Here is a 23,296-nt window from a genome sequence, read left to right as displayed (position 1 = left end):
CTGCTGCCAAGACCGAGGTAGTTTTCCTCTCTTTTTAAACCAGGCAAGAATGAGTCTGCAGCAACCCTGTTGGTGCAAAATAAATAAATAAAGCAACCAGGGAGGGCTGCAGCAGGCGCCACTTCAGGATGGCAGAGGAGGGGAGGGAGCGCAGAGGGAGGCTCCGGAGCCCCAAGGGGTGGTTTTTTTTTTTTTTTTCCTCTCTTTTTAAACCAGGCAAGAATGAGTCTGCAGCAACCCTGTTGGTGCAAAATAAATAAATAAAGCAACCAGGGAGGGCTGCAGCAGGCGCCACTTCAGGATGGCAGAGGAGGGGAGGGAGCGCAGAGGGAGGCTCCGGAGCCCCAAGGGGTGGAGGGGTCGGTGGTGGAAGCTGCTGGGCAGCTCCGCAGGGTCTCTCGGGCATCCTGATTCCCCCCTGCGGAGCTCTGGGGTCAGGCACTTTCCGTAGGGTTGTCTTTCAGTCTCCCAGATGTGGGGCAGTTCTGTGCAACCTCTCATTCTAAATGTTCCCTGTGGGTATCATTTGTGGGGCAAGTTCTCAGCCCAGAACGCCCACTGCGGAGCTTAGTCTGAGATGGCTTCGGTGGGGGGCTCCTGAGGACCAGCCCCCACGCCTCAGTGGGGGACCTCTCGGGGTGGGTGCAGAATCCTCACAGTGCAGACGGCTGGCGGGGCTGGGAACCCGGGTCCTCACACAGGAATGAGATTGCAGAGCAGCAACACCTCTTGCCTTTGAAGTCGTTTTATAAAGAATAGCACAGGTTAGGGCTTATGTTTACCCTCCCCTGAGAGAAAAAAAAAAAAACAACCCTCCTGACCACCTGCTGTTTATCCCTCAGAGGAGGGCTCACAGCTATTTATAAAGGCAAGAGAAGTTCTCCGGCGAGATCACGGCTGGAGAAACAGGTCTCCTTGACCCTGCCAGACTTGGTGGTACCCAGGCACAGAGAGGTGGAATCGCATCTGCTGCCTTTCGCCATAACGAGAGCAGGGCTGGAGGACGGGGCCCAGACAGTCTTCCGAGGGTCTGTCCTTGGCCTTCTGACTGTGTCCAGCCACCTCTTCTTTTAGGGTTTCCTTTGACAGATGACAGCTGGGGCTGGGATAGAGTTTGGGCCACCCCACGTCTAAGATTGGTGAACTGGGGCACCAGGTGAAAATGCTCTGGGGTCCCTCAGGATTGGGATATTCCCTGAGGCCGCTAAGTTCCTCTGATCTGTGACCTCAAGGAAGACAGAGACTGTGTCAGATTAAATGCGTCTATAGAGCTGCATGACTACAGGTTAAGTGTGTGAGTATGTGTTTCACATGTGCGTGGACGTGTGTCTCTGATCACATTTGTGTAACCACTAAAGTCTATTTTTAAAGTGCACATAAGAAGTTTGAGTTCTAACTCTGTCTGTCTGTCTATCTGTGACGCTCTTGGCCTTCATCATACCCTATCCTTATACCCAAATCCCATAAAAATATTATCCCCAGCCCTTCCCTTATCCCCATCCCATCCTTACCCTCCACACATCTAGTCTCTTTTAGACCCCAGGGTGCCCAACGGTTTCCTTGCTGAGCTGGGAGGAAGGGGGAAGGCAGAAAATCTAACGATCCAGATTCATGTTATATACAGGTCCTTCTGGGCTCCAGATGCCAGTCTCTGAGCTTGATGCATCTCCCCAGCCAAAGCCCCCAGGGAAATGCAATGAGGTATTTCAAAGGCCTATTCTTAGCTTCTGAGCCCAGAGTTGAGTTCTGTTTGTCCAGGGTGTCCTGGATCCCCCTGTTGTCCTGAGGACACCTAGGTCCTCCTAGAGGTCCTTGTATCCCACCCCAGGTCTCCCAGAAGCTGAGAGAAGCCAGGACAAAGCTGAGGCTGGAGATGGTGTTCCTCCATCCCCACCCTCTAGCTCTTGGCCTGCCGCCAGGCAGGCTGGTGGGCAGAAAGCCAGTCTCCGCATTTGCTCACCCCCCAAAAAACAGGCAGAGACCACCCTCCAGGGCGCACAAGAAAGGAAAAGGCCAAGGGGAAGGTGAGCCACGAGGCTCTAGGGAAGGGAACGTCACTTGGACAGCCCCTCAGGTGACTCGATTTCAGTGCTGAAGAGTTCCTTGTAGAGTGGAGGGAAAGCAGCTTGGACCACGATGGGGTGGAGATGCTGGAAGGTTTGCAGCTTTTCCACATGCTGGCTACACAGGCTCCGAAGCTTCCCCTTGGGTGGCAGCTGGACATGGGTTCATGGGGAAGGAAGGTCAGTACTACAGCTCTGTCCCCAGACCAGAGAAGTACCCCCATCCTTCCTGGGCTGGGATAACCCTCCTTGCTTTCTCCCTGCACACTTGGCACTTGTGGAACAGCCAGATCCCATTGGTAGGGGTAGGTCTGTGTTCAGGCAACTGGAGGCTAGCGAGAGCTGCTATGGGACAGGTACATGTTTTGTGGCTGAAACCTCCAAATGGTGTTCCTGCTACTCCTAAGATGAGCCCTGTTAAAGACTCTCTAACTCATACTTTATGCTTTTATAATAGTGAAATTCTGTCACTCTCTGTTATGTAATGTTATGTGCCTCTTTGCCTTTGTTGATACTGTTCCCCTCCCCTGGAATGCCTTTCCAATTCTTCTGTGCTTGGCTAATTCTTACTCACCTTCAGTGTTACCTCCTCTAGGACTATTTCCCTGGGTTAAGGGCCCTTCCTTTGGGCTTCCCTCTGTGCAGCACTGAAATCCCATTTTACGAAAATGATCCAATTTGTCTGTCTCCCTACCCTAGATTTAAACTCCTTAGGTAGGGTCTCTCTCTCTCCCTTCCCTCCCTCCCTCTCTCTGTATCCTCTGTACCTATCAAACTGCTTGCACATGGCAAATGCTCAGTAACTGTTTGTTTGGACTAAGCAATTTCCAAGCAGGTACCCAACACTGCAAACAGTAAACCAACACTGCCAGCACTCAGCCGGTGGAGGGGAATGAAAAAGGCCCAGAGAGCCATGAGGAGATAGAGGCAGGGAGACCTCACTGGAGAAAGGCTGAGAAAACCATTTATCGTCTGCAATTTCCTGTATAAGCAAGTGAACCTTAAAAATACCTCTCACCAGCCACCCCCTTTCCCCCAGCTTAGTTGCCTAGGAAAGGGCCAGTCAGGGAAGAGCAGGCAGCATGGGATTCCTTGAAATCTCTTGAATTCATTCTCTTTTCATTCCTCCTGCTTTATTTTGCGTTTGTCTGGGCTATTGCAATAGCTTCATTCATTCATTCTGAAATATTTGTTGAGACCCTTTTGGCTAGGAACTGTGATGGGCTGATCAGTGAAGAAAATAAAATCTCTACCTTTATTAAGTGTATATTCTAGTGAGGGAGACAGAAAATAAACATGTTAGAAAACGTCTTTAAAAAACAATAAAGCAAGGGGCTTCCCTGGTGGCGCAGTGGTTGGGAGTCCGCCTGCCGATGCAGGGGACGCGGGTTCGTGCCCTGGTCTGGGAAGATCCCACATGCCGCAGAGCGGCTGGGCCCGTGAGCCATGGCCACTGAGCCAGCGCGTCTGGAGCCTGTGCTCCGCAACGGGAGAGGCCACAACAGTGAGAGGCCTGCATACCGCAAAAAACAAAAAACAAGAAAACAACCCCCCCCCAAAAAAAACAAAAGAAAAACAATAAAGCAGAGTGATGGGTAGAGGGCTTTTTGTATGGGGTGGTATGGGAAAACCTCTCCAGAATGAAGGGCTGGAGCAGGCCATTTGGAAAACTAGGGGAAGAACCTTCCAGGCAGCTGGAAAAGCAAAGTTCTGAGAAGCAACCAGGCTTGATGTGTTCAAGAAATAGCGAGGAGGCCAGTGTTGCTGGAATGGGTGACTGAGAGGGCAGTGGAAGGAGATGAGGTGAGAAAAGAAGTCGGGGGGGCCAGACACATCATGAGGCCAGTCGGCCACGACACAGACTCTAGATTTGATTTTCAGCATGATGGGCAGCTCTGGGAGCGCTGAGAACAGTGCTGTGTGGCTGCCGTAGGACAGACAGGGATGGAGCAGGGGTCCAGTTAAGGAGGCCCCTTTAATGGTCCAAGGAGAACTGACAGCTAGGGGGTAACAGTGGGAGGTGATGTATTCTGAAGGTGGATCCAACAGAGATTTGCTTTCCAACTGCTCTCTCAGGTTCTCCTCCCCCTAATCTATTCTACCAGACTTGAAGTTTATTTAGGTCAGAGCCTGTCATATAAGTCACTTCTGTATTCTCGGCACCTAGCACTCTGCCTGGCACATAGCAAGTGCCCGTTGCCTGAACCGTTACATAAATGGTTCCTTTACACTGGTTCCAAATTAAATTGCCTAAATAATAGCTCTGATGATATCATTCGTCTAGCCTTTGGTGCTCTCCATTGCCTGGAAATAAAGTCGTAACTCTTTAATATGGCCTTGAAAGTCCTCTCTGATTTGCTCCTTGACCTAATTTTCAAGCTTGTCTTCTGCTACTTCCTTGCCCCCATCAATCAATCCCAGCTCCTGACCTTACACTTTAGTCAAAATGTTCCATGAACTATTCTCTGTATATGCATTATCTTGCCTCCTTATTTTTCTCCATATTGTTCCCTAAGCCTGGAATGCCTGCCCCACCCCCTGAAGGCCTGTTAAAATCTTACATATTTCATGGCCTAGTTTAAGTGCCACCTTCTCTGGGAAGCATTTATGACCCACTCCTTTTACCCTCAAGTTATTTTTAATCTCTCTTCCATGCTCTCACATTTCCCCAATATCTCTTATTGTAGTACTATATTAGGGGCACAGGGATACGGTAGAAAAAGCCCTGGGATTAAAACTTACATTTATCGCTTATGATTGCATAAACTTGGACAAGTCATTTAAGTTTCCTTATCACTACAGGGAGATTTTAACACCTATCTTACTGACTGAGTTGTCATAAAGATGAGCATATCTGTGAAAGCACTTTGTTAATCCCATTATTATTATATCCCATAACACATTCTCCTCTATCTTAGGGTCATTGGTACACGAGTCTTTTCTTCACAGCAGATTAAAAACTCTTGGTGGGGGTAAGGACGGCATCTCTGTATCTTTCCATTCCACAGTACAAGCAGATGCTGGGTAAGTGGTGGCTCTATTAAACTGAATTGTTCCCTGGAGGTCCCTCCCAATTCCAGGCTCCCTAACTTCCCATCTTTACCCACATGGGAGTGATTGATCAGTCCCCTTGCCCCCAGGCTGTTGCAAGCTCTCTCACACAACTTAGCACTCAAGCACTTCCTCCTCTGGACCCTCAGACCATGGCCCTCGCAAGCCCTGATGTCACAGATCTGGCACTGGGCCTGACCTCCTCTGTCCCAGGGACTGCTCCTACCTTTGCCAGGATGCCGTGGCGATGAGTCTTGCAGAGATGATGATGAAAGGCCAGCTCCAGACTGTACTGCAGCTGTTCTACTTTCCTTTTCTCTTGGAGCCCTGGCCGGTCTGAAGGAGGGGATGGGACCATAGCAAGAAAAAGAAAGAACACGGACGTTAACTTCCCCAAAAGGGTGTGTCATTCTGGACATCTGTGCTGAATATAGATATTCCTAGCTGAGTGAGAGAGAGTGTAAGTGTGTGTGTGTGTGTGTGTGTGTGTGTGTGTGTGAATGTGTGTGTCTTGGTTTGATAATGGTAAGCTATGGGGCCTTGGGCTGGGCTAGCTTTCTACCAGGAAAACTGGAGAGAGAAGAAAGGGATGAGACATTCCAATCTCCCAGTTCCAAGCTGCTCTATCCCTGGTACCCTGATATTTCACATAGCTAATTCAAAGCTAGGCACTAAAACTCTGCTGTGGGGAAGAAAAACAAAAAAAGTTCTCTCTTCTTCCCCGCCACCTGGCAGGGACGGCTCCAGATAGGAGATGGGCTTTGTAAAGCCGCCTAGGTCAGCAACAAGCCCTCTGCAGCAGTCTGTGGCCAACTTCAAGAGACAAACCACCTTTTGCCCTGACTCCATAAAATACCCGGAAGTCATCTTTTAAGTCTTTATTTCCAGTTCAAGGGGAATGTTTAGGTCTCTACTCATTGGCAGAGCCAGAAGACTGATAATCTTGGTCTTCAAACTCAGGTTAGCAGCTCAAGCCACTTCCCCAGGTTCTCTGAATCCTTAGCATTCAGCTGGCTCACCAGCCCACTCCATTCCAGCGGAGCGGACATCCAGAGTCCTGCCATGATGGCATGTTGTCTTTTGTTTTGGTTTGGTTTTCGTTTCTGTTTCTGGCTGCGCTGCGGGGCTTGTGGGATCTTAGTTCCCCAACCAGGGATTGAACCCATGCCCTCGTCAGTCAAAGCGTGGAATCCTAACTACTGGACCGCCAGGGAATTCCCGATGGCATGTAGTCTTGAAATGAGTTCACACAGAGCAGTGATTCTCAAGCTTGGTGGCACATTACAATCACTTGTGAGAGGCTGTTAAAACTTCCGGTGTTCCGGCAGCACCCCAGATCAATGACCTCAGAGTCGCAGCAATCGTTTCTAAAGCTCCCCAGGCGATTCCAACGTGCGGCCGCAATGGAGTCACTGACAGGGACTCACAAGCAGACTAATTTCTCCCAGGGAAATGGCTCACTTCCGCTCTTCCTCACGTCTCCCCACTTCTCCAACCCCGCCTGCGCTGCTCTTTTCCCTCTGTCAGGCTCCCCTGGATCTTTATTTTAACTCATATTTTTACAGCAATATTCGGGGCGGTGGGGGGGGGGCTCATTCTGCTCTTTAAAGTGACTTCCCAGATTTAACCACAAGCGAAGGTCCAGACTCTTCAGTATCTGTTGCGCCCTCCCACTGCCTGAATGTCCTTTACCCAAGCCCAGTGACACTCACTGGCGTTGATGAGGACGAGGGCCGTGTAGAGGGCAATCTCGTCCTCGGAAAAATGCAAGGCACTCAGGGAGTGGGAGAAGTCAAAGATGGAGCTGATGAGCTCGCTGCAGCCTGGTGGGGTGGAAACGAAAGAGTGAGCAAGGTGGGTGAGGCCACAGTGCCCGAGGACACCCGCCCCTTGGTGTTTGGAGCAGAGCAAGCAATCTGTCCTGAAAAGAGGGTGCCCTGGGTCTCCGGGATGGGGTTGGCATCCGACTCCTCTCTCTCATTTCCCCCTGCCCCTCACCCAAGGCTCGGAAGAGCTCCATGCCACCGTATTTGCCTTCAAAAAAGACTGTATGGTTGTCAGCATTGTAGGCCCGGCACATCCTGACCAGCACTACTTCCATGGCTCCTGGGGAGTGGGGAGAAAGGCAGGTACACCATCAGACATGGCCAGGAATCTGTCTCTGTCTCCCTCAGTGTCCCAGTTCCCTTAAGGCGCCTCCCTCCACTCAGCCCTGCCCGTTTCCTCATCTGTCCCCACTGCCCCCAGGCCCGCCCCCTCTCCCTGGGCACCTGCTTTGAGTAGCACGATCTGGTCATTCTGGCAGAGCTCCATAAAGCCCGAGAGCCTCTTAGCGAACTCCACCACGTACTGAATGGCCTCGGTGAGGCGGTGGGCACAGCGTTCCCACATCTCCCACATTGACTGCAGGGAAGGAGGGGGTCCCACTGTAGCCCTCTTTATGACCCCGGGACCCCCGCAAGGCCCTGGGAACCCAGACAGATAAACTGCAGGGGGCAGATTCCGAACCGCCACATTCTCAGCACCCGTGTTTTTAGCCTCTATTCTTAGCACAAATGTGCACTCCAGGTTAATTCCTGTCACTTGGACGCGCTTAGCGCCCACCAGCCACTGGCGCAGAGTTAGCTGTTGTGGAGACTTAACAAACGTCTGAGATACAGCTTTTGCCCTCAAAGAGTGTGCATCTTGTCGAGGTGACTAAGACATACCAAACAGGTGCTTTTAGCGCAGGAGCTGTTGTCAGAGTGACAGGAGGGAGAGAACAAGCTTTGGAGCCAGATGGATCTGAATTTGCCTTCAGATCCACTACTTTGCGACGAGGAGTAAGTCTACGAAGTCCTCTGAGCTCAGTTTCTCGGTCCATTAAGAACAGAGATGGATGCCAGCCTCATAGGTTGGTTGTCCTTAGGGTCAAGGATAATTTACGTAAAGCGCTCCGCACAGCGCCTGGCAGAGAAGGAGCCCTTAACAAATGCCGCTCAGGATTCTGACTCTTGTCGTCGTCGATGGAGGAGGAAGGAGCTTAGGCCGAGGTCTGTTCGCCAGTGTCGGGGTGATGGGGGAGGTAGGATGAAGGACGCGTAAAATGACCATAGGCAGGAGCCGAGGAGAAGCTCTCATCCATCTACTAGGGTGCGTACTTAACAGCGGTACCCACTGTGTCTTTCTGGGATACCCTGCCTCGCCCCAGCCCACTTGTGTGTGCAGGTGGCTGTCTCTGGACTCCCCACTGGTGGTGGGAGGTCCTCCCTTCCTTGCGCGGTCCCCTGGCCTCACCTTCCTCTGGTAGCCGGCCACCTCCTCTCGGGAGAAGACGGTGGAGCGCTGTCCGAGCAGGTCCTCCAGCCGCAGCTGACACGTCTCTCGGTAGGACTTACAAACGTTCTGCACCAGATGCTCTGGGGCCGGAGAAGGAGGAGGAAAACAGGGGCTCGATCTCAGCCAGCTCCTACCCTTCCCATACAAGGGGCACTCCACTGCCTGGCCTAGCGCTGCTCTGCCTCCCCCCGAGGCCCCTGTGCACGTCTGGTTTACACGGGGTGCTGACCCCCCCTTCTTGGAAGCCCCTCCCTTATCTTCCTCCCCCTCCCTTCTCTCCAGCTACCTCCCCAGGGGCTCACCAATCTCCGTCAGGGAGGCATAAGGCGCCTCTGGGGTGCTGCGGAAACTGGGGCTGAAGTAGCTGTCCGGGCCCCGTCCTGGTTCCCCAAGCCCAGGGTGCCTGGGGTCCTCGAAGTGGAGTCCACGCCTGTCAGGGGTCGGCTGGCTGCCTGTGCCATAGCAGTTCTCTCTGCCCTCGGTCTTGCCCCGCTCAGGGCTGTATTCCAGGTGGTACGAGGCCCCGTTGAGCCCGGCCTTGGCCAAGCTGTTGGAGTAGGAGGGCCCGCAGCCTGGGGCTCTCAGGAGACTGGGGGGACAGGCTGAGGCCTCCGGCAGGTCAGGCGAGGAGCCCAGGGGCAGCTGCCCATCTGGGAGCCCCAAGGTGCAGGCGAGGGGGTCTGCTCCTTGGGCTCCTGCAGGAGGGGTCTTGGCCGCTTGTTCCCTTTGCTGCTGTTGCCGCTGTTGCAGTTGTTTCTGCACCTCAGCATGTAGGCTGTCCCTTTGCTTCTTGGACATGCGGCCAAACTTGACAGCTGAAAGAGGTTCGGGGATCAGGAGTTTTTGAGGGGGGAGGACAGGGTACAGGGCAGAGTGAGTAGGCATCTGTGTCATCACAGGGTTAACTTGCTGCTCCCTGGATCGCTGACTCCAAGCAGAGCTTCTCCAGTCCTGCCTGAGAGCCTCCCTTCAGGGCACTTTTGTTCAAGACCCCTCCCACCTCTCACTCTGGTTTGCTTCGGGGCTCCGTGCAACCCAGACATTTCAGTCTCCCGGGCAAACGCTCCTGGCTCGAATCCAGCTTCTACTAGTGGCAGAATTCAAGCAATGAGTCCTGACTGAGGGCCCTGGCCTCCTGATATGGGGCTGGGGGTGGCTGAGTGGGGGGCCTCGAGCTATATTGGGGTCACCACGCCTGTCTAGGAGGGTCGGAGGAAGAGGAGAGCCGAGAACACAGGTCTCCCTGTGGTCAGGCCTGCAGGCTCCCTGGTGACCTAGATACTCACCACAGCCCAACCCAGGCTCCGCGGCTTGTTTCTGAACATCCTCTTCTGCTCTCTCTTTCCTGCCTTTTCATTTGCCCTGCCACCCCTCCCAGGTGTGGGGACACAGCCCCTGGTCGCCCCGCCTGCCCCTCTGCAACCCTGCGTGTTTCCTTTCACTTTGTTATTTTGGGCGCTGAAAAGTGCTGACAGGCTCCTTCTGGCTCCTCATCACCTCAGGTCTCCCCCGGCCCCCGGCCTGGGCTCCTTCTGCGGTGTTGCCGTGGGAGCGGTTTGGGGGCTGCGAGGGGGCAGTGGCTGAGGAAGGTGGAGAAAAGCCACCAGGAACAGCCGGCCTCCCCAGCCTCAGCCTTCTGGGCTGTTCTCAGGCCAACTGTGGTCCCATTCGCAGCCATCGGCCCCTGGCCCAGGCTGGGAATGGGGCACTACGGAGGGAGACGGAGCTGGAGCTGGAGCCCTGGGGCAGGAGGGAAAGATGTGGAATGCGGATGGGATCTGGGTCACAGGGGAGTCGGGTGAGGAAACTCCATCCGGAGGAAGGAGCAAATGAAGAGTCTGGGACCTTGGGGAAAGGAGGGTTGTTGTAGCAGAGCCTGAAGCTGGGGACTGTGAAGACCTTTGATGAGGGTAGCCTGCCCACTGCCTCGGTGAACAGTGGAAGAGACAAGGGCCTGCCAGAGGGAGGGACGGAGCCCCCGAAGGGCGTCCTAAGCCCTGTCTGGCACAGCAGGTCAGGCTGCCCCTCTGGAGACTGAAGCCCCGGGGGCTGCGCGCTTGGCCTCACCGTCTCGGGACATGCCCAGGGCCAGGCATTTCTGCAGGCGGCAGTGCTGGCATCGGTTTCGGCTAGTGCGGTCAATGGGGCAGTTCTGCTGACGGGTACAGGAGTAGGCCACGTTACACTGCTGGCTCCGGCGGAAGAAACCCTGGGGGAGGCAGGTGGAGACCAGGGCTGCTGATCTGGGCCAGGCCCAGCTCAGTCCCAAGTGCCTGCAGCCCGCAAGTTCTAGCCCCACCTTTTCCAGATCTTACACGACGCCTCAGTTTTCTCTCCTCCATTGTAATCTGTCCTGCAATCGCTTCCCTAGTTGAAGACAAGGCCCTCCTGTGCGCAGGGCTCTCCAGGCAAGGTGCCACCCGGGCAGCTCCCTAGCTGTCTCAGGAGACCAGCCCTGCAGGCAGAACAAAGGCCACCGAGCCCCCTCTCCCCATCTCTGAAGAGACTGTGTATGTGTGTACTCACCTTGCACCCCTCACAGGTGATAACCCCGTAATGGATCCCAGATGATTTGTCCCCACAGATTTTGCAAGGGATCACTTCAATTTGTGCTAGAAGAGGGAAAGAGCAGAGGTCAGCCCAGGAGCCGTTGGTGTATCCTACCGCCTGTACCTGGGGGGCAGATACAGGGACACGGTGCTTCCCTTGCTTCCCTCCCCCGCTCCAGCTTGCTGTTTCCCTCTTGCAAGACGGATGAAGGAGTGAATGCCAAATGCCACTCAGCAAAGTGTCTGTGGCGGCTGTTTTAGTTTCCCGGGCTGGCCGGGGGTTGTATCAGCTCTACAGGGGCAGAGAAAACAGCTGCAGAGGCCACCTGTTCAGCCCCTCAAGATGAAAAGCTCTAGTTGCCTCCCTCTTGCCTGGGGACCTAGGAGTCCTCACGGCTTCACAACACCTGCTTCCCGCCCAGGGGGCTTCCTCTGTGCCGCCCTCCCCCACTGGGGCTCGGCCCACAGGGGCAGAGTGTGGGGCATGGTGGGAAGATGTGGTCCACCAGGCAGGAGGCACCTGGGGGACAAGTAGAGATGCCAGCCATCCTCAGCTGGACAGTGAAGGCTCAGGGAGGGGCTGTGCAGAGACCAGGGGCCGAAGGGGGCAGGGTCCACTGGGTGGGCCCCAGAGAGGGTAAGGAGAAGCCGAGATGGAGCCTAGGAAAGTGGGGTCAACAAGCCAGCTCTGCTGGATGTCTGAGAGCCAGGGAGCGGATCAAACAGGCCTCCTAGGTTCCTGGCCCCAGAGCAGAGGGTGGCTGTGCGTGTCTCCACGTATGAGAGTGTACATGCTAACGTGTGTACGAGGGCCTCTGCGTCCAGCTGTGTGCGCACAAGTCATGAAGGTTAACACTGGCTGGGACTACGGACCATCAAATTCAACCTCTTTTTTTCCTTCACAGATGAAGGAATAGGCCAAATGAGATCAGGTGGTTGGCCCAGGTTCATACCGCTAGGTTACCCAGGAGCTGGGTCTATATCCCAGCTCCCCATAGCTTTCCATTCGGCTGTTCTGTGTATATGACTTTTGGGGCACACACATCAGTGGGCATGTTGCATGTTTGAAGGGGTGCTCGTGTGTGTGTGTGTGCGTGTGTACACATGAAAGGTACATGTGGTTCGTGAGCCAATAGGCACGTCTGCTTGAGCCAGTGTGCACACGTGCATATTTGTTAGTGTTTGTTCACTGGCTGCCAGGACCCCCCTCTCTCCCGCTGAGCTCACTATAACCTACCTCCCCGCTCCCTTCACTGTGGTTGGTTACTGGCCCCAGGTTTGCCCCATCCTTGTCAATGCCCACAGCTCTCTGCTGAGTTTCAGGGACCAGGCATTGGCCTCCCCCCAGCCAATCTTTGAAGGCACTGGGCAGAGCTGGTGTCCCTTTCATCACTCCTAAGGGCATGTGGGTCTCTCCTTTGCCATTGCTGACCTGCTGCCTCCCCTCCGAGGGGGCATGCCTGGGGTGGAACACGTCATAAATTCGTCTAGGACCATAGCCCCTTCTCATCTCTGATCCCAAGGGTCAGAGGAAGCAGCAGCCTGCCTATAGGGCAAATCCACAGTCCTGTGAACTCTCCTCTGGTCCAGGCCTGGACCCTGGTTGCGTGTAGGACCTGCTGATGTGAGGTGGGGAGGGTGACCATGGCTCCGTGGCACTCCCTGAAATCTTGTTTCCATCATCCTTAAACCATCATCCCCTCAGGCTAGCCTTGAGCTGAGTCAGAGTAAGCAGCTGCCTTCTCACGGGGGACGGGGTGCATAGGTGTCTAAAGTCCCTCCGTTAGAGCTTGAGGCTTCTCCTCACCCCCAGCCCCACTAGTCTGCCCAGCACCCACACAACAGGCTGTGATCATCCAGGACAGACAGCAAGGGAGCTTTGAGATTCTTTCCAGTAAATTAAGAGCAGATTGGTATGAATGGAGGGAAGAGAGAACAAGGGGTGGGGATTGGGTGCCTGGAAAAGGGGCAGAGAACGTGGGGGCACATGCACATCTGGCCACTGGATTCTCTGGGTCTCAGTTCCCTTGCCAGTAAAAGGTAAGCATAGCCTTCACTGCCTGGCCAGGGGGTGACGGGCGGTAGCACCGTGGGTATGTGGTATCACCTGTGGAAAGCGCTGCGTGGCCGCGAACACTGTGTGTGCGGGCTACCACCAAGCACAGCAGTGGGCGCAGAACCCAGAAGGCATTTGAGGCCCAAGAGAAGTGCTTGTGCCCTGTGGAGTCTGCTCTTGCCTCTCCCCAACGCGTTTCCTCTCCAACACCGTGGGATCTCCCTCCTCGGTGGCCTTAAGCCCAGAGAGGGCAGAAACCAACATGGGTCACCCAAAAAAGTAAGCGGGAGGGAGACTAGGCCAAGCCACAGTGGGAACTCGGGCTCCAGCCCAGTCCTCAACCACAGGCCTCCCTGCCTCTTCCCTTCTCCAAGAGCCACATCCGTGTGCGTGTGTGAGCTGACCACACGGGTAATTCAGACACATCTCTCTGCCCCACAGCCTGACTCACTGCTGGTCCTGGCCCTAGGAACCTCACAACAGTGTCACCAAGACCTCGCCCTTCTCATAGGATGATGTGGCCAGCCACAAACCACCTCCACAAATACCCATGTTTGGGGGACACCAGAGTTTAGACCCCAGCCACCAGGCCAGCCACTCCCCCATGCTCCCCAACCATAGTCCGAGACAGAGGTACACAGTGAGGCAGGCACACAGGGAATGAGACAGGCACATAGGATCAGGGGTTTCAGGCTAGAGGGTCAGACCCTCTAGCCTCTGAGCTAGAAAGACCAAGAGTTTTGGGACCCGGAGACAACAGAGACAGACCCAGAGAGAGAGAGAGCCGCAGAAACACAGAAAAACCCACACTCGTGCCCTGGGCCCATGCCCAGCCCCTGGCCCTCTCAGCACTGTCAGGCCCTCTTATCCTACTCCTGCCTCCTGGCCCTGCCACCTGTCCCCCCGCAATGCCATCTACCCAAAACCTCAAAGAGAAAGTACCGGTGCACTTGAGTGTGACTTGTGGAGGAGGGGAGGGGAGAGAACGGGAAGAGGACTGGCAGAGGTGGAGGTGGGGTGAGCCAGAGCTGAAAAACACCTCGGATACCTCACCTTCAAAACCTCCCCCTTGAGCCCTGTCCCTGAAGCAGCAGGTGGTGGGAACGCAAATTGGGGAGGGGAGCTGAGTAATCACAGGATTACTCAAGCTGTTTCCCGGGAGCCTGGCCTGCCAGGAACTTACCATCTAAGGGCCTGACAGTGCCAGGAACTAGAACCAAGCCGAGGTCAGGAACGTCTAGGCCAGCCCCTGCAGCACGGCTCCCGCAGCAGCCCTCACTCTGCCCAGCCTCACCCGCTGCTTCGGGAAGATCTTTGTAGCTCACACTGTAGCTCTCTCCCAGGGCCCACCAAAGGAAACCCTCCAGTTCCAAGGAGGGAGAAAGGCCCCTGTGCACACGATACGTCCTGAAACCACCTAGGGACTGCGTGACTCTAGACCTCTGAGTCTTAAACAAGATCACCTAGCGAGCTTGTTAAAATGCAGGTCCCCACACGGCAGGTCTGGGGGGGGTCCAGGCTCTCCCATTTGAACAAGCTCTTGGTTGGTGCCCAAGCTTGCTGGTCCTCACCCTACCTTTCTGAGTAGCAAGAATTTAGTCCCTCTTCCTGTTTATGCCTCTTCCTGGGGCATAAGGGTGGGGTTGGTGGTCTCTTCCCCAGCTCATTCTTGCATCTTCCCTGCCATCCAGTGTGACCTCTAAAACTTTATTCTGACATGGTACTAGGTAAAGAAAATGAATCTCTTCGGGACTGCTTCGGGGATTGAAGGATCCCCAGGGAGCTTCCTCTGAGCACCTCCTATGTGGGGAAATATGGTAGAGACAGAGTAGGCTGTCCTCCCTCCCTCCAGCCTCCTCTAATCTCACCTTTCTCACAGCTGCGAGATTCATTGATAGGGCTCTTTGAATGCATCCAGAGCTTGGCCCTGTGCCACCTTAGGAAGCCAGCCCTGGGCCCTGTCCAGGTGCCCTACACCACAGAGAGGAAGTGGTGGGAGCAAAGGAGGGGCTGCAACCCAGGGGGATCTCTCCCCTCAAACCCCGGAACCACCCCCCAGCTCTGGCAGAGAAAGGATGCAGCCAGAGGACCCAGATTAGCTGGGGTCCTCATCTTCTCCTGGTGCCCCATCAATCTAAAGTTAGGCTTTTCCTCTTTTCTCTTTCTCTCTCCTTTTCTCCAATGGACATCGATTAAGGGGGACGAGTAATAAAGATAGACATCAGCACTGGCTGAATTCTTATTCTGTGCCAGGCGTTACATACATTTTTCATTTAATGGTCACAGCAATCCTGTGAAGTAGGTACTATTTGTATTGTCCCCATTTTACAAATGAGAAAACTGAGTCCAGGGGAGAGTAAGCGGCTTGACTAAGGTTACACAGCCAGAAGTGGCAGATCTGGCATGTGAACCCAGGTCTCTGTAACCTGAGAGCCAGTGTCCCCAACCATTGAGCCATATACTCTATAAGGATGAGACACCCAAATGCACTGGGCGGAATGGGATGGGGGACAAGGTTACTGGCTGCAGGGGAAAGTGTGAAGTGAGGGGGTGGGCTAGGAACGGAATTCAGGGAGGACACCCATGGAACTAAAGCCAAGATTCATGTCTAGTCTAAAGATCCAGAGAGACGTTATTCCTTCTGTCCCACACCTTCTGTGGTGCCAGCCCCCTCCTGCTTTTACCCTCGGCTTCTAAGGCCAAGGAGGCATGGCTCGCCCATCCCACCAGAGCTCCTGACTTGGGACTCCTCGGGAGACCACAGCTCCCTTGGGGTGTGGACTGGCTTTCACACATCTTGGTAGGTCTCTCTGCAGGAATGAATGAGTGAGTGAGCAAGAGGAATGTATCTCTTTTCTTAGCTTAGGGCCCCCTCACCCCACAGCCCAAACTAGTCCCTCTCCTCCCACGGAGACCACAGCTCCGGCCAGGGAACCCCTGTGTACCCCAGCCTGTCACCAGCTTCCCTCCTTTCTCAGCTCTCAGTTCCCACAGCTTCTGCAAAGCTGGAAACCACGGCGGTGGGCTCCGCCACAAAGAGCAGGACGGGGAGGGTTAGGTTGGGGGTCAGGAGACAAGCAGTTGTACCTGGTGAACGCTCCTCCCTGCCCATGGTGAGAATTTTCTGCTGATACACCCAGATCCCAGGCTGAGAAAGTAGTGAAGCTAAAACTCAGGTGGGCGAGGGAGAGTCTGGGGTTTTGAAAAGCCACGAAAGACAGCCAGCCACCTGAAACCCCCCCTTGGTGCCCTGCCACCCCCGCAGTCTGGGACAGGAGAAAGGAGGGGAAACAAAAAAACCGAGTGAAAACAACCAGTGGCTGGGGGGAGGACATGAATCACCAGGAGGAAGCTGTGAGGGGTGGGAGCCCAGACGCCACAATCAGTGGCCTTCCCGGCCTCCGGGCTGCATCTCCTCTCCAGAGTGCCTCTGCTGGTGTAGACACCAGTGGACCCAGGAGGACCCTGGCTCTGGCCCCGAGGCCCTGCTCTGTTGCCGTCCCTCCTCCCAGATAGACATCTCCATCCTTCCTGAGCCCAGAGTCCCAGGGAGGGGCAGCATTGCAGCAGCAGAAGGAGTGGAGATTAGATCTCAGAAAGGACTAGTCACTGGAGGAGGGGAGGAGACCCCAGGGCTGCCTTTCTTGGAGAGCTCTTAGCATGGGAAAGTCCCTGTTCCCCGTTTGAGGCAGTGGCCTGGGGGCAGGGGAGGGAGAGGGAGCCCCTGGGAGGGGCAGCCACGCCAACACCCACATTTCATTGTGGTGGGACGGGCTGGGATGCTCCCAACATCTAGGGCCTTGGGCTGGGGGTGTTTGGGAGTCCCGTTAGGAATGGGAAGAGGGGAAAAGGCGAAGGTGCAACAGTGATGCAAGGAAGGAGGGGGCCCTTTGTAAAGGGCTCTCAGGCTGAGGTCTGTGGCCCCCGGGAACTTGGACTTCTTTCTGGCCCATGGCTCCTCATTATCGTGACCAGACTGGAGAGATCAGGGCACAGCAAAGACAGGCATGCAGCCTCGTCCCGCTCGTCCTCCCACCTCCCCATCCAGGCCGAATGCCGGGGCCTCATGTCTCTTGGCTCCACACCGGCCGCACCCCAGAGTGAGCTGACGGGGCCACCCTCCCTCTGGCTGGCTGGGGAGTCTTTCTGGCTAATGGACATTTCCTCTCTACTGACCAGCGTGTTGCCATGGCAGAGAGCCTGTATCATTCCTTCAGAACTTCTAGAAATCCCATGCCTCCCACTTTCTGCCTTCCTAGACCCAATCAATACTCAGTGTCTCCCCTCTCCTGCCAGCTTTCTTTCCTCTCTGTCTCTCCCTGCGTCTGTGTGCCCTTCCATCTTTGCACTCCAGTTCTGTCTCAGGCTAGACACCGCAATGTTTTGACTCTCCTGGCATGTCTCCAGTTATATCTCTATCTGGACATCACTCTCTCCCCACGTGTTTCATAGATCTTTCGTCATTTGAGTTTGGCCTCTGCATCTCTCTTTATTTCTTGATCTATTTCTGCTCCTTGTGTGTCTGGCCTTTGGGTCTTTGGGTGTGTCACAGTCCCAAGACCCCAGTGCTCTGCCCGCCCCAGCTAAGGTCAGAGAACATGGTGATAGCTGGTACTCACTAGGGGGTCAGGGCAGTCAGATAATCGGGGGCTATGAGATACCCAGGGATGTCCCAGTGAGAGGGACCAGTGGTACCAACCCCCAGACTGGAGGAGACCCCTCTCTTGCCTACTGCCCAGGGGGATATCATGTAGAGCTGACCAAGTGTCTCCCCCATCTAGTCCCAGGAACTCCTGCCCTCCTGCCAGGCTCTGAAGCACATCTGATCATTGCTTCCCAGGGTGGATTTGCTGATTTGAGACCATTTCTGGGAAGACCGGTTTGCTAACCTTTGCTGCTAATGGGAAGAAGCTAGAAGGGAAACTGAAGCCCCAAGAGGCCCTTCTTCTTGTGGAAGATTCTGGCTCTTCTCCTCACCCCTCCTGACCTGCCCCAGCTCATACACATGCACTGGAGTCTCCGTCCCAAACGTGGAAATGAAGTTCTTTCCTTTCCTTGGTCGCCTCTGTGTACCCTCTGGGAGAGCTGAGTTTCCTCCACTACCCTTGGAGGTGCTTAACTCAGAGACCAGTGCTCTCTCCTCAGTCCTGGGCCCTCAGAACTGGGCGCTTCCCCAAAGTTGGTTCTGTTTTAAAATTCAACTTACTTGTTTTAAGGAGACAAGGGCCCAATGACTTGCCTAAGGCTACAAGGCTAGTCTGTGAGAGGTGGCACCAGAACATGGTCTTTAGACTCAGCCCACGGGTCTTTTCCAGGATCTAATATGGCCTCTTTTTTGTGGGTTGTGGGAAGACCCCAGGTTGAGGCTGGGGGTACCTCAGGCCTCAGGCCACAGGGGCATGGGACTTCCCTTTTCCTCCTTCGCCCTGTGCTCTGAGAGGTCCTCTGGCTTCCCTTACAAGGGCGAGTTGCCCACCCCTGCTCTGCTAGATGGCACAGGGACCCCAGACATCTGCCCACCAGCTGTTGGCCCATGGCTCTGGGCCAGGAAACGGGTGAAGCTGAGGGCTTTTTGCTCCCATCTCCACTGTGTGATCCTACTCATCAAACAGGCATCTGAACCTAGGGTGGGGGTCTCTCTCTCTCTCTCACACACACACACACACACACACACACACACACACACACACACACACAGCCCTGGCTGGATTCCACTTGGTCATCATGTTCCTGCACTGGGTGGAGAGTGATGGAGAGGCCTGGATGCTGGGGTTCTGACCGCCTCTGCCTGCTGACCTGGCTTTACCCTCACTGTCCCACCGCTTCAGGGTACAGCAACTCCTTCGGACTCTTTTCTCACCCTACTCTCAGGCCGTTTGGAGGCACGGAGGGAAACACTGCAATGGGAGCCAGGGGAGTGAGTTCAGGCTGGCTTATAATTACCAACCTCCACCTACTACAGCTGTGTGATCTGGGGTGAAGCACTGGGCCTCTCTGGGTCTCAGTCTCTTTTTGTAAAACGAGGGGCAGGGTACCTCAGATACTCTTGGAGATCCTTTTCAGAGCCCATGACACAGGAGTTCCTCAATAGTCCCTTTACTGTGGCTGCTCTAAGAGAACTGCTCAGGGAGCCAGACTCCCCGACTATTCCACCCATCTCCCAACAGACCTTGGCCTTGACCGGGACACCCCCTGCCAGGGAAGAGCACTCAGCTCTGCTCACACTGTTCCCAAGGTGCCCATCCTTTCCAGAGGGCCCCAGGCTTCCCCTCTCCCGGGTGGCCCATTCACTTACTTCTCATGACTGAGTCGTGGGCTTTGCCGCCTGGGCTCCCTGTCCTTCTCAGCAGGGGTGTTCCAGGGATGGGGCGCAGATGGCAGTGGGGCTGCGGGCTGTGGCTCTGTACCTAGCTCTCCCCCAATGCTGCTGGGCAGGGGGTTTAAGATCTGCACCCCACAGGTGGCTGAGTGACAACCCCCCCAGCTCCACCCCCCCACCCCTCTGGGGTGTAGTGGGTAGGATGACAGGCGCCCCATGTGGCCAATCTGGGCCTGGGGCAGAGTGTGAGGGGCGGGGCAGCCAATCGCAGGGGGCGTTGGAAAATTCCAAAACCACAGGCGAAAGACACACGCGGTAAAACTGTTTCCACCCGCCAGGGTAGTTCTGGCTGGGGAGCTGGAATGGAGCTCACACGAGCCTGGGGCCAGGTCCCTACTCCCCCTCCCCCCGAGGATCCCAGAGCCTGACCCTCTTTGCCAGGTGACTCCAGGGACAGGGATATTTCTAGAGGTAAGTCACAGAATGTCTGCCTGGGGCCACCTGCGACCCTGTGGACTGCCAAGAGCCGAGCTCAGTGAGATGCAGTCTGGGAGGCTGCCCCACCACCTACCATGCTCACGCCCTCCCTACAGACACGGTGCATGCCCTGGGCTAGGGAATAAATGATAATAGTAGCAGTAATAATCATCGGACACATGCCCCTATCTGTAGGAGGGGTTAGTCCATCAGAAATGTCCTCAGGAGCAAGACTGCTGGAATTGGAATGTGGATGATATGACGATAATGCTTAGCCATATGCCAGAAATGGTTCTTAATGTTTTATGTGGATTAGCTAATCCTCAAAAAATACTTTATGTGGTAGGTACCATTATACCTATTTCAAAGATGAGGAAAATGAGACACAGAGGGGTTAGGTATCTTGCCCAAGGTCACACAGCTAGTAAAGTGGTGGAGTCAGGATTCAAAATCAGGCAGTTTGGCCCCAGATTCCACTTGAGGAATGGGAAGTTTTCTCTGGTTCAGGTCTCCTGGTGTGCAAATCTCTCTGTAGAGTTTCTTGGCCTTGGGGTCCTTCTGTGGAGCCAGTCAACTTCAGAGGCTCTCTGAGCCTCATAGCTGCTCCGTGGGGTACCTCAGCCTCGGGGTTCCCTCTTCAGGATCCCTTAGTAATCAGGCCCCCTCTTGGTCTGGGGGGTCCCTCTCGGGTTCCTCCCTCCTTGGGGTTGTCTCGGACCCTCTTTGGGGGGCTGTCTCAATTCTGGAGCCCATTTTTCAGAGCCTCTGGGCCTGGGGGAGGTGTTCATCTCTCCTGGATTCTCTGGGCCAAAACTCCTAAGAGGTCTCTGATCTTGCCGGGACTCCACGACTCCTCAGCCTGGCACAAGCCTTTCCCCGCTGGCCTTCCTCGGGCTCTCAGGAGCTGGGCAGTGGGCTGGGGGAGGACACTTAGGGGGCCAGGGGGTTGCGAAGGGGTAAGGGGGTGTGGTCCTGGCCGAGGTTTCTGCGGTAAGGGGTTAAGGGTAGGAATGGAGCTGAGCCTCTTCCAGTTCCAGACGTTCCGAAAGTCCCCCATCTCCCCCCACCCACATATGGTCCCTGGTCCTCACCTCCCCCACCTCCCCCACGTCACTCCTTGACCCGCTTTCCTCCCAGGGCCCTGCTCAGCATTTCCGTGGGGCCCTGTGGCTAGGGGCAGGCGAGGCACCGATCAGGATTGTGCTGAGCAAAGCAACCCCCCCACCAGAAGGATGTAGCCTCCCGGTGGCCCCCCAGCCCCTGTGTGACCAGCCCAGGGAGGAGGGTGATGCTTTTGCCCTCTGAGATCTCTCTGCTTGGAACAGGGAGCTCTAGCAGTTTTGACAGCAGGAGGAGTCGCAGTGAGCTCTCAGGGGGAACTGGTAGGCAATCCAAGGGAGGGCCATAGAGAAATGCAGGTGGCCTCTCCTACCCCAGAGTTGTCCTCATCAATTCAAGGATGCTTAGAAGGCCTTCCTCAGAGTGCCCTCAGGCTGGCACAGATGTGTCAGGCTGGTAAGGGCATGTGGATGGGACATGAGCTTTGAGACCAAGGTGCAGTGGGTGCATTTTCTGGGGGACTAGCCTCTCCCATGAACTAGGAGGATAGATCTGATGTGCTGAGAGTTCCCTAGAGAGGATGTTACTTGCTAGTATCCATTGGGAAGTCCTTCCTGAGCTCTAACCCCTTTCTCACATGCTGTAGCCTCAGTCTTTCAGGGCCCCAGGACCCAGAGTGCTCCTATCTATGTGTTTCCTACAGAGATGAAGGCTTTCCTGCTCTCTAGCCCTGCACAGGCTGGCCCCAGGCTTGTTCACACCTCAGGATGTGTTAACCACCGAGATGAACACCAAACCTGGCTCTGCCTCCACAAAGCCTGGTGCAGGCTCCCGGAGTCCCTGAGGCCACCCTGCCTCCCCATCTCCCCACTGGCCCAGCGATCTGCCCCACCCCCTTGCGTCTCCTATGCCTCTGTCCAGCAGCTTCCTCTCCTTCTACCATGGCCCGCTTTCACTGTTCTCTCCTTGTTTCTTTGCGATGTTCCCTCTCAGTCTTCAGGCTTCTTTCTTACCTCTTCCGATTGCCCTAATCTTGAGGTTTCTTCACCTCTGCCCCTCCTTTCCCCATCTCCCCATCTCCCCCATTTTTCTAGGCTCCACCTCCTTTCAGGCCCGGACATCTCTGCCCAGCTGCTCCATCTCTGCACAAGGCACGCGCCTTTCTTTTACACGGACCTCCCTGGAACCCTTGCTAAATTCTTTGCCATCTCTCCACGCCCCAGCACCAGTTCCTACCCCAATTCTCTACTCACAGGTGTGGGTCTTCTTTGCAGCCAGCAGCTCTGTGAAGAGAAGAGAGGGGATCAGGGCCAAAGGTTGAGGACCACGGAGGACCGAGAGACACTCCCCAATGCCCAGGCCCTCATCCCCACCCCATTCCTTCTCAGCAGAGCCTGCCATCTGAGGAGAAGGTAGGACGACCCTCCAGTGCACCCTTCTCTTCACTCTCTGCCCTACAGTCACACGAGGCCTCTTCCAGGTTCTCAGAAGTGCCAGGCTCCTGACTACTCTGGGACCGCTCCACACTATTCCTTCTGCCTGGAATGCCCTCCCCTTGCCCCTCCTCAATCTAGATAACTTTTCATCCCCCAGGTTCCTGACTATGTCTTTTCCTTGGAGAGCTCCTCCTGCCCTTGTGCTTACACACTCAGCACGAGCATTTGAGTTCCTGGTACTCACCACATCATCTCACTGCTATAACTGTGAAATCTGTGAAACGGGGCTTTCCTGCTAGACAGTGAGCCCCATGGAGGCAGGGACCGTGTCTGCCTTGCTCATCTTGTTATTCTGTTGTGCCTGCCCCTTAGAGGTGTACAATAAATACTCCGCAGCCCAGCCGGAGTTCAATCTCTTGGTTGCTTATTTGTGCCTGAGAGCAGCTGGGAATTCCAGAGGTGTGGTGGTTGAGGGTAGGGGAGTGAGGATGTTAGGGGGAAGAGGAAGGGAGAGCTGCAAGCACAGACCCCTGCTATGCCTCCTGCAGGCTCTGGCTCCATTGGCTCACCAGCCTGCAGAGGACGGGATCCCCCCCCCCCACCCCGCTGCTGTGTGTGCCTGGTCCAGGGGGAGGGCAGGCAGTAGGGAGCACAGGCGGGTTGATGCGGGGTGGGCAGGGAGGCACAGACCTCCAGAGGGGCAGCTGCTGAGGGGAAAGCCTTAGCTGGAGCATTGTTGGAGTGGGGAGGAGCGTGTCATTCATTCATTCATATGGTTAGCTTTTATTAAACACCTACCAAGGGAACCCCTGAGAAGAAGCTTCCCCTGCCAGGCCTTGGTGCATTTCTTACATCCACACAGCGGCTTCTCACAGAGCACAGGGCCAGTCTTTCATTTCAGAAAACCCTGCAGGTCTGCCTTATGCCTCTTATAGTTTCCCTAACCTCTGACTCTGCTCTCTTGTCGT

General features: G+C 55.1%; 1 protein-coding gene across 6 annotated transcripts in view; it reads right to left on the bottom strand.

Moving 5' to 3' along the window:
* Positions 1–1,918: 1,918 nt before the first annotated feature.
* The window catches only part of RORC (RAR related orphan receptor C), a 22,544-nt gene continuing 1,166 nt past the window's right edge, over positions 1,919–23,296 (bottom strand). For 2 of the 6 annotated variants that reach the window (XM_024762897.1, XM_024762899.1), the window contains 10 exons: positions 22,146–22,175; positions 10,959–11,044; positions 10,500–10,641; positions 8,735–9,247; positions 8,391–8,512; positions 7,385–7,517; positions 7,149–7,220; positions 6,827–6,937; positions 5,341–5,450; positions 1,919–2,216 (listed from right to left, as the gene is read on the bottom strand). In XM_024762897.1, coding sequence (XP_024618665.1) covers positions 2,055–2,216; positions 5,341–5,450; positions 6,827–6,937; positions 7,149–7,220; positions 7,385–7,517; positions 8,391–8,512; positions 8,735–9,247; positions 10,500–10,641; positions 10,959–11,044; positions 22,146–22,175 — 1,481 coding nt within the window. In that variant the 3' untranslated portion in view covers positions 1,919–2,054. Of the gene's footprint in view, positions 2,217–5,340; positions 5,451–5,977; positions 6,938–7,112; positions 7,221–7,384; positions 7,518–8,390; positions 8,513–8,734; positions 9,248–10,499; positions 10,642–10,958; positions 11,045–19,332; positions 19,475–22,145; positions 22,402–23,296 lie in introns of those variants that run through there. The other 4 variants (XM_024762896.1, XM_024762900.1, XM_024762901.1 and 1 more) reach the window with 4 other exon arrangements.

This window comes from Neophocaena asiaeorientalis, unplaced genomic scaffold, assembly GCF_003031525.2.
Source record: "Neophocaena asiaeorientalis asiaeorientalis breed wild unplaced genomic scaffold, Neophocaena_asiaeorientalis_V1.1 scaffold167, whole genome shotgun sequence".
Lineage (NCBI taxonomy): Eukaryota > Metazoa > Chordata > Mammalia > Artiodactyla > Phocoenidae > Neophocaena > Neophocaena asiaeorientalis.
Note: the sequence above shows the minus strand (reverse complement) of the source record. Positions and strands in the feature narration are given on the sequence as shown.